The sequence below is a fragment of the Alexandromys fortis genome, unplaced genomic scaffold, assembly GCF_014885135.2.
Source record: "Alexandromys fortis isolate MF-2015 unplaced genomic scaffold, M_Fortis_MF-2015_v1.1 scaffold_107, whole genome shotgun sequence".
Classification (NCBI taxonomy): Eukaryota; Metazoa; Chordata; class Mammalia; order Rodentia; family Cricetidae; genus Alexandromys; species Alexandromys fortis.
The window spans coordinates 2635934-2646133 of record NW_026067987.1 but is presented as its reverse complement, the minus strand read 5'-3'; the positions used below and the strand labels follow the sequence as shown (position 1 = coordinate 2646133).

At 45.5% G+C, this 10200-nt stretch overlaps 1 protein-coding gene across 1 annotated transcript in view; it reads left to right on the top strand.

Annotated features, from left to right (window-relative positions):
* Nucleotides 1–3983: 3983 nt before the first annotated feature.
* The window catches only part of Pex7 (peroxisomal biogenesis factor 7), a 65730-nt gene continuing 59513 nt past the window's right edge, over nucleotides 3984–10200 (top strand). Inside the window, exons 1-3 of the mRNA XM_050159455.1 lie at nucleotides 3984–4224; nucleotides 5814–5871; nucleotides 7426–7576. Coding sequence (XP_050015412.1) covers nucleotides 4110–4224; nucleotides 5814–5871; nucleotides 7426–7576 — 324 coding nt within the window. The 5' untranslated portion in view covers nucleotides 3984–4109. The remainder of the gene's footprint in view (nucleotides 4225–5813; nucleotides 5872–7425; nucleotides 7577–10200) is intronic.

The window sequence follows — 10200 nt, the reverse complement described above, 5'->3', positions numbered from 1 at the left end:
ATTTATGGAGCTCTCAGGTATCTTCTTAATGTCCAGCATGACAGTCAAGTGCACATTCACACGCCCACTCAGACTCAACTGGGGGAGCTGAGACAAGATGCTTCACCATTCGCCAGGTCCCGTTTAATCACTGGAGAGTGAACAACATCCTGATCCTGTATTTATGAGCTTTATAATCTAGGTCAGATGCTGACACGCCCCCCTTTGAATGCCAAAAGCCTTAAACAAGTTAAGATCGGATTTTCTAACAGTTAAAGGGGAGATACTGCGTCTAGCATGACTTGGTCCCGGAAACCTGACTGGGGTAGTGAGGGAATGACACACAGAAAGAAAAGACATATAGACACATGTCCCAGAAAGCTGACATCAACAGCCAGAATGTCAGCATGTTTGTTATGTACAGCACAGGAGGAGTTAGCTGGTCTCTGTAGGAAGGGAGGACGAGGCTTTCATAGGACAGTAGTCTCAGGCTGTAACTATCTGGGAGGTTGAAGCCGCAGTTGCTAGGTTTCACAAACACTGCTCAATCATTTGTACACATTTGTACTTACATACACTGTCAAGGTTCACACGCAGACCAGAGGAAGTCTGTACCATCCGTCCCTCTTAGCCTCACTCTGGAAAGGATCTCGCAGTTCCCATGGGTATGAGGCATTGGTGTTCCTGACATGGCTGTGCCCATGTCAAGCAGCACACATTCACTCAGGACTTCATCTGTTCTCTACACATTCATGCTGCGTGACGTTTTGTTCTTTTGGCTTTTTGAGGGCCCACCACCCAGCTCCCAAATAAATCAAACACAGAGTCTTATTCTTAGTTATGAAGGCCTAGCCTTAGCTTGGCTGTTCCTTGCCAGCTTTTCTTAAATTATCCCAATGACCTTTTGCCTCTGGACTTTTATCTTTCTCTATTTCTGTATACCTTACTTTTTTCTCCACGGCTTGCTGTGTAGCTGGGTGGCTGACCTCTGGTGTCCTCCTGTCCTCCATCTCTTGCTCCTTATTCTCTCTCCTCCCAGATTTCTCCTTTTATTTATACTCCGCTTGTTGTCCTTGCTACTTCCTCACTATTGGCCATTCGGCTCTTTATTAGGAGCATCAGGTGTTTTTAGACAGGCAAAGAATCACGGCTTCGGAGTTAATAAAGTGCAGTATAAACAAAAGTCACACAGCTGAAAATAGCATTCCCCAACACACTCACTCAGGCCTCTTTTGCGCCCCCCCACAGGGATGTTATGTAAATTCCTCAGGAAAAAATAAAGAAATGCTCCATTTCTTAAACATCTGAGCTCCTTCCTGATGGCAAAGCCTTACCTGCTATGATCATAATCATGCCCCCTTTTTTGGTGTGCTCTGCACTCAGTACTGCTATGGACACCAGGAACGCACTAGCTGTTTACATAGCGTGAAGAACCCTGGGGTGTCATCGTCTAATCCACTCCTTAAACATTTAAATCCACATAAGAAGATAGCATGCAAATCCTCCCAGCTTGAGGTGTGTGTGGGGGGGTGGGTGGGTGTAGGGGGTAGTTTCGAGATATGGCTTCTCTCTACAGCCTTTGCAGTCCTGGAACTCACTCTGTAGACCAGGCTGCCCTCAAACTCAGAGCTCCACGTCCTCTGTCTCCCAAGGGCTTGGTATAAAAGCATGCACCACCATGTCTGGCTTGTGCAGTATTCTTAAACCAAGCAATAAATGAGCTGACAGTATCCATCTTGTGGATCTCTTTAACCTTCTTTAGCTTTTCCACTGCCAAGTTTTTCATGTGGCAGTGTGTCCCCACCTTCTGTCTTTAGCCTTCTTCTCTTTTCATACCATTCTCCGCAATCACTCCCATGGCTTAAATATTATCTGCACGCGTTGTCAGGGCTCCGTTCTGCTGCGTCAAGCACTACACACAATCTGCATTCTACATGCTAAACTGGAGGTCGTTGTTGTCCCAAACTTGCTCCTTTACCTGTAACATGAATTCTAATTGGTCTTAATAAAACAAAACCCAGAGTCAGATATTAGGGGGAATGAAAGCTGAAGGATCAGAGAAGCAGTGTGGCCAACCACCGAAGAGACAGTTTACCTCTCCTGAATCCTCAGACTGAAGGGGCGATCCTGTCTCTACTAATTCTCAGACTGCACCCTCTGACTGCTGCCTTCAGTAGAATGAAGACTGCATCTGAGCTGCTGTCTTTTCTGCATTATAATCCTCTCTCCGCCCAGCCGTACCACTTCCCACCTCCACTTCCCTGGCGCTGAGATTAAAGGTGTGGGCCACCATTGCCTGACCCTGTTTCACTTTGAGACTGGACCAAGCTAATGTAGTTCAGGGTGGCCTTGAACTCAGAGACCCATCTGCCACTGTCCCCAAGTCCTGGGATTAAAGGTATGTGCCACCACTGCCTGGCCTCTAGTGGTTTAGCTCTGTACTCTGATCTTCAGGCAAGCTTTATTTGTTAAAACACAAACAAAATATCACCACATGCTCCCATTGTCTATATTTCAATCAACAGTTCCTGTGTTGATGTAGACACTAAGTAAGAAAGTTGGGAAAGATTTAAACTTTTCCTCTTTATTTGACCCTTAAGCTCACCTTCTACCATAGTTCTCAACAAAACACCACTACCCCATCTTGGCTTACCATCTATTGCTTGAATTATTGCTGAAGTATCTAAATGGCACACCCATCACCAATCTCTAGTCTCCAGTTAGTGCTGCTAGTGAATGAAAACTCACTTAATGACCCACACTTGAAAACCTGAATAGTTCTCTTCTAGTTAAAGTGCAGCCGAAGTCTCATTCCTTGGGCACAGTGTATGAGACTTCACATTTGAGCATAGAACCAGCGGCTGACCATCTTGTCTACATAAAGTACCCTTCTCTCTCTCTCTCTCTCTCTCTCTCTCTCTCTCTCTCTCTCTCTCTCTCTCTCTCTCTGGTTTTTTGAGACAGGGTTACTCTGTAGCTTTGGAGCCTGTCCTGGAACTAGCTCTTGTAGATCAGGCTGGCCTTGAACACAGATCCACCTGCCTCCTGAGTGCTGGGGTTAAAGGCGTGCGCCACCACTGCCCAGCGAGCTTCCGTCTCTTATAAATTTAGATCTCCTGAGTTTTCACCTTTCTCTTGATCCTACAATGGTTTCCAGCTTTTTCCTAAAAAGGGAAACCCACGTCACTGCAGGCATTCACCCCAGATGACCTCCTTCTTAAAGCTTTTCCTGCCCCCCCCTTCCAAAACAGTTGTATATATTTATCTTAACATCAACAGCATTTTCAGAACAGTTAACAGTTGTCCTATTTTGTGATCTCCTGAGTTCAAGCACGGACCCCAGCAGCGCTTTTTGAGTTTCGTGAAAAGCCCAGCCTTGTGCTTGGTGTATGACTTGGTCTGTGCAGGTTGAGTGGTTTAATGGTAACAATAATCTCTTTCACTTGTCGGTGTTTGGTTTGGCAAATTACATATTCATCTTCCACTCTGCACATGCTTGGCAAATGTTTGAATGAACGAACTAATGAGTCCAAGTTTTCCTTAATTACCCAGAGATATGAGCACGGTGCAACTATATAACATCTATAGACAGTTAATTGCATATGATAACAGTTCTTTCCCTTAGCTCCATTGTTGTCTGGCTTCAAATTATCTTGGGCAACACAGCACTCCATTTGTTATCTTTGGACTCATTAGCTGTTTTCAGAGTTTGCTGTGGTTTTTATTTTGTAACAATCAGAAAAATAACAGAATAGCAATGTTTTGAAAGTTCAAGAAATTAATAAAAACACAAGTTGACCCGTCATAGAGGCTGCCATGCAACATGAACAGCTGTCGGAAGTGTCCCCTAACTCGAACCTTCTCCCTTAGTTCTAGAACAAAGTCTAGAAGGCCAGCTGATTTCAGCCAGAGCAAATAGTGGAGGATTGCTCAAAAGAAAAATGGTCTCCGAGGCGTCAGCTTTCTTTTTACGTGGCCCAATCAAAATCTAGGATTCCGGGCGTCGGCGTCCTCACTTCCGCCCGGCCTTCCTGGACTCCCCAAGTTCTCTGAGTCTCCGCGGTGTGCTTCTTCCTCGCGACAGTTTCCGCAGCCTGGGCGGGGAGGCCGAGTGGCTGCGGGCGGGCGGGATGAGCGCGGTGCGGACGCTGCGGGTGCCGGGCCGTCACGGCTACGCCGCCGAGTTCTCCCCGTACCTGCCGGGCCGCCTGGCCTGCGCCGCCGCGCAGAACTACGGCATCGCGGGTGAGCCGGGGCCGCGCCGCCGCCGCCGCCGCCTCGGGGGCGGGCGCGGGAATGCGCTTCTGAGCGCGCGCGGTGCCGCCCGCCGCCGCCAGGGGGAGACAGAGGGCCGGGCTGCCCTCCTAGGTCCCCCTTTCCCTGCCACAGTTGGCTTTGTGAGCGCTGGGGAAATCTACAGCTTGTCTTTCCTTCCTTAAGAAGGATGCATTTGTTAGCGCTTGGAAGGGGAAGGCAACAGAGTCACGAGTTCAAAGCCACCCTCAACTAGGGAGACCGACGCTGTTTTTCAAACAGACTAGAAAGTACTTTTATTGTCTCATGGAAAATGGATAAATTTGCAGAGCTGCCTAGACACCTAAGCCATATACTGAGGCGTCTTTTAAGTCGTACCCCGTCTGTTGTTTACACACTGTGTGCCCAGCCATTGCATAATGTTAGCAATCTGTAGTATTTGTTTTGTCTAGTGTTGAAAAAAAAAAAAAAACGATTTCTAAAAATCAGTGATATATAACGTATTTTCTTATAGTTTTGGTCATTAGCTCTTAGTGCTTGCATGGTCAGGTTTACCGTCCTTGGCCCCCAGTTAGGATGAGGACTTTAAGTCTTAGAAAGGATACTTATAGGGAGTTGTATCTTTGGGAATTGATTTTTAGAAGGGTGTGTATGTGTGTGTCTGAGTGTTTTGTTTGTATAAATGTCTGCGAACCACGGCCGTGCCTGGAGCCTGCTGAGGTCAGAAGAAGAGATTCATAGAGGGCGTTGGATCCCCTGAAACTGGAATTTCTGGTGGTTGGTAATCAGGAAGTGGATGCTGGGACCAGAGACTGGGTGCTCTGCAGGCAGCTGGTGCTCCTAGGGGACGAGCTGTCTCTCCAGACCTAGAATTGGTATTTTGTCATCAGCCCTGTTTAAGTGGAAGAGCTTTAACACCTTGCAAATGAAAATATCGTACTGATCACAAGAACTCAAAACATGATTCTGTTAAAGCTCTCGGAACATCTGCTTGTGCGTGGAAGCTTACTAATTAGCCGTCTTTCCTTGTATAGTTCAAGTGCAGATCCACTTTGATCAGATGTTGGTAGAGAGGGAGGGGTGGCCAGGGGCGAGAAAGAGACTAGTCTCTTAGCAAAAGTAAGTAATTGCTGGTCGATAACTGAAGTTAAAACATTTGACCAAAGAATATATGGCATTTCCACAATACTTTGTTTCAAAACGCCATGCTAGATTGTTTTACGTGGGCCAGCAAGGCAGAGTCACGGTCTTGGGGGTCTATAAGTGTGAGGTTTCTCTTCTGGTAGTAGAGCTGTTAGCACCAACCTGAAAGGTTTGTGTGCCTAGCCGCTGGCTAGGTTTGAGTTGGCACTCGGGTATCTTTCCCTTATGCTGGTGTCTGGGTTCCAGTCAGGCCAGATAGTAGGCTGAATATTTAATGACTGAAGCACACCGTGTAGCTTCTAATCCTTTACGTGGTCACAGTTATTTTAAGGGACATTGTGGTAGTTAAAGCAGGTCCATGCTACTTAATAGGTCATCTCGGTGTCCCCTGGAAAGTTCAACATCAAGGCCTTATTTTCTTTCTTTTTCTTCTTTAGGCTGCGGAACCCTTTTAGTATTGGATCAGACTGAATCTGGACTACAGATTTTTAGAAGGTACAGTGTCTGTCTTTCCTATTGCTGCGATAAGACACCATGATCAGCCAGGCAGTGATGGTGCACGTCTTTAATCTCTGCACTCGGGAGCCAGAGGCGGGCGGATCTCTGTGAGTTCGAGGCCAGCCTGGTCTACAAGAGCTAGTTCCAGGACAGGCTCCAAAGCTATAGAGAAACCCTGTCTCGAAAAACCAAAGAAAACCCCCAAACAAAACAAAACAGCAACAACAAAAAAAACCCCACTATGATCAAGACAACTTATAAAATAAAGTGTTTAATCTGGATTTGTGGTCTCAGAGGGTTAGAGTCCATGATGGCAGAGCAAGGGCATGGCTCCAGGAACAGTTGGGAGCTCATATCTTGATCCTCAGGTAGGAGGCAGAGAGATGCATGCTGGGAATGGGGAAGGTCTTTTGAAGTCTCAGAGCCCACCCCCAATGACATACTTCTTCCAACAAATACCACACCTCCTAAACGTTTCTAAACACGTCAACTCGGGGCTGAGCATTCAAACATATGAGAGCATTTGGGGGCCATTGTCCTTCAAACCACTACGGAGACTCTAATTATTAAGCTTACATAGACTCTCAACCGCTGTCAAAAATCTTAATACAATTCCCTTTTGAATATTTGGTACTAATAGGTTTTGATTTATAATGTAAGGGAAACTTTTGCATTGGCATAATATAGAAATTATTTTTTCTACTTAGGTTTCTCGAGCTTATTAGTGTTCATTTAGAAATTGCATATTTTATTTTATTTTGGTTTTTCGAGACAGGGTTTCTCTGTGGCTTTGGAGCCTGTCCTGGAACTAGCTCTGTAGGCCAGGCTGGTCTCGAACTCACAGAGATCCACCTGCCTCTGCCTCCTGAGTGCTGGGATTAAAGGTGTGCGCCACCACCGCCCGGCAGAAATTGCATATTTTAAACAGTGAGTCCACTAGGGCACCCTGTGACACTGCCCGTCTTCGCTGTCCTACTGTAATTTAGCTTTATGTAAGCAAGAGCTAGTGCCCATCTTATGGGTTACCCAGTGTTTCTCTTCTCTCTGTACCCGTCTTCCGTGTTGATTGATGGGTTCTTAATACCCCATCAGGGTTAGTCAAAGGCAAAGGAAAGAGGTTTCGTTAGAAGATGACTACCTGTTCATAGCCCAGATGAAAGATCTATGCAATAAGGCTCGTACAGCTCAGAGAAAAGTTTTATGGGAGGATTTAAAATGGTTGGCCTCAGGATTTTGGAGTGCTTGCTGGTGCCTGCCGTGAATCACAGGCTACCGCAGGCCGCAGGTGTGACAGCCTGCCCTAGGTAGATGGCGTCATATTAGTGGCTGCAAACCTTTAGTTTAGCTTTCTAGTTATCTGCCTGCACTCTCTGACCCGTTCTTCCTGCCTTTCTGAACCCGATTCTGTGAAGGACCTGCTTGACTCACATATGAGATCATGTGTGTTACAACATGTGAAGAACTGAGGAGGAAAACTAACTGTAAACTTAAAGATCATCAATCACTCTCTGACCAGCAGTTCACGGATATATCTTTTTAACTCTGCTGCAGCTTTGACTGGAATGATGGGTTGTTTGATGTCACCTGGAGTGAAAACAACGAGCACGTCCTTGTCACCTGCAGTGGGGATGGCTCACTGCAGCTCTGGGATACCGCCAAAGCCACAGGGCCCCTGCAGGTCTACAGAGAACACACTCAGGAGGTAGGATGGGCATCCCTCGGGGATGGTTTCCGGGGACCAGGTTGAGCTTTAATGTTTCTTGTTCATAGTCGTGTCACTTAGTGTTTTATTATTCAAACACAAAGTAGTTCTTGGCCTAACACAAGGAAAGAAAGGTCAGGCTGATCGCTAGGCCATGCCAGCGCCTCCAGCAGTGTGCTGTGGCACCGTTCCCTCCACCCAGTGCCCTGACGTTCCTTATGCCCTGGGAAGTCTGCCATGCAGAGCCTTGAGAGAGAGTGGGCGGGCTGTTCACAGGCTCTGTCACCACTGTCCTTGGGCTTCAGAGAGACTCAGAATATATCCAAGTAGCAGCATCAAATACCAACTAGGAGGCTGAGTTTACTAAAGGAAATTTAAGATTCACTGTTTTTAATTTGTGTGTGTGCACACGTTAGTGTGTGTGTGTGTGTGTGTGTGTGTGTGTGTGAAGTCATGTGGGGCATAGGAAGTAGTTTCGACTCTAGAAGAACCGAAATGCGTGCATAGGTTTTAGGGAATGCGATGAGTGCCATAAGCCATCTTTTCGGGGGGTGATTTTACCGGGCTCCTAGCTGTGAATTCATATGTTCCAGGGTAGGAGCATGAGGATTAGAATTCCTAGGAACATAGATAGAGAAGAAATAAGAAGCAGAAACATAGGATAGCACTGGAGGGCCACACAGTGGGTACTGAAAGTCGCCTGCGTTTAATTTCCATTTGCTCAAATACCCTGACCCCAAGAGGTAGGAGTAAGATAAAAAAAAAAACCCCAAAAAAAACAAAAAACAAAAACAAAAACAAAACTGCATTGATGCACACAAGGAATGAAGAGATCAGTTGAAGGATTACGGGCTACATGCTTAGTTAAACATTCTGTTGCCAGAACAAGACAAGTAACACTCACACCCTAGACCAAACACTCGGTAGGCAAACCACTCCCTGGGTGGAACCCATAGTTATCTCCCTAAGGGAGTAGGAACCTGGTTGGACCCTTAGACTTTGGTTTGAGGTAGAAACAGATCTACTTCTTAATACCTGAAATACCAGGGCTGGATATTAGCCACACCTGTTGACAATAACCTTGAGAGCAGAAGTCAGTTTCAACTCTGGCCTTTACCGAGGTAGGAGACACCCACACCTGTGGGTCCTGTCAGACGAGGACATTCTTTCTTGGCATTTTATATTTTACCTTAAATGTTTTAACCCCAAAGTAGCAATGGAGTCTTCAAAGATTTGCAAATGTGCTTTCAAGTTTTTACCTATGCTTCTGCTGTCTCATCGTAGGCCTTCAACAACTGTTTACTAATTGGATGGAAGAACATTCGTGCTTTGTATAAAAATTCAGTTCTGTGAGCATCCTAGAGAACACTGTACTTACAGCTATTTTTTTTAAAAACTCAGTATTTCTACAATTGGTTCTAAAAATCATGAACACTTTCTATTAGTTTCTTGTATTGGGATGTCTCCTTGAACGGTGTGGTGGCAAATTATGGTGTTTTTATAACAATCATTGAGTACTGGCAACTTTGGTAAAGGAGGAACTCGGGTTTCAGGGTGTTCAATGAAAGAATCCCTTCAGGCAGGCGGATGGATCTCTGTGAGTTCAAAGCCAGCCTGGTCTACAGGACAGGCTCCAAAAGCTACAGAGAAACCCTGTCTCTAAAACCAAACAAACAAACAAATAAAAAAACAAGAAAAAAAGAAAGAATCCCTTCAGAGCAGCAAGTCCAAAGTCCAGAAGTTCCATCATTTTTGCCGACAGTTTTGTTAAGTCTTTGAGATAGGGGCTCACTGGGTAACTAGAAAGGACCCTGAGCTGTGGTTTCCCTGCTTCCGAGTGCCAAGGCTGGGATCACAGGTGAGAACTACCACGCCTTGCTTATTTTGCTTGTTCTTATATGATTTGTGTTACAAATAACTTAATATTTTTCTTTCTTTCTTTGAAACTATTCTTTCAGGATGCTTTTATAATTTTGTCGCTTTTTGTTGATTATTTATGTAAATACTAGGCTGATAGGAGCAGCTCCTGAGGTCTTACCTGGTTATGGGCAACAGCACTGCTCTAGTGTTTTCCTTTGTCTTCAATCGCTTTCCATCTGTCCCTGTGTAATAGTCACGGGCCACTGGGTTCACGGCCGTGTGTATTTATTCGTCTGTAATAGTCACGGGCCACTGGGTTCACGGCCGTGTGTATTTATTCGTCTGTAATAGTCACGGGCCACTGGTTTCACGGCCGTGTGTATTTATTCGTCTGTAATAGTCACGGGCCACTGGGTTCATGCCGATATATAGTTATTTGTTTTTTTAACATGTGTTAAATCTATAAAGAATGTGTAGACCATTTTCATATAACCAGTGATCTCTGTATATTCTCAAAGAAATTCTGTGTAGAATGTCCCCATTCTTTATGAATCTTTCTATTTTAGGAGCTAATGCATTTGTCTTTCAGATTGTCCTAGTAATGATCAGAAAAATGGCTTCTCTTGTGCTCCAAAATGGTTTTTTGTTTGTTTGTTTTTTTCAAGGTGGGGTTTCTCTGTAGCTTTGGAACCTGTCCTGGAACTAGCACTCACAGACTAGACTGTCCTTGAACTCACACAGATCCACCTGCCTCTGCCTCCCAA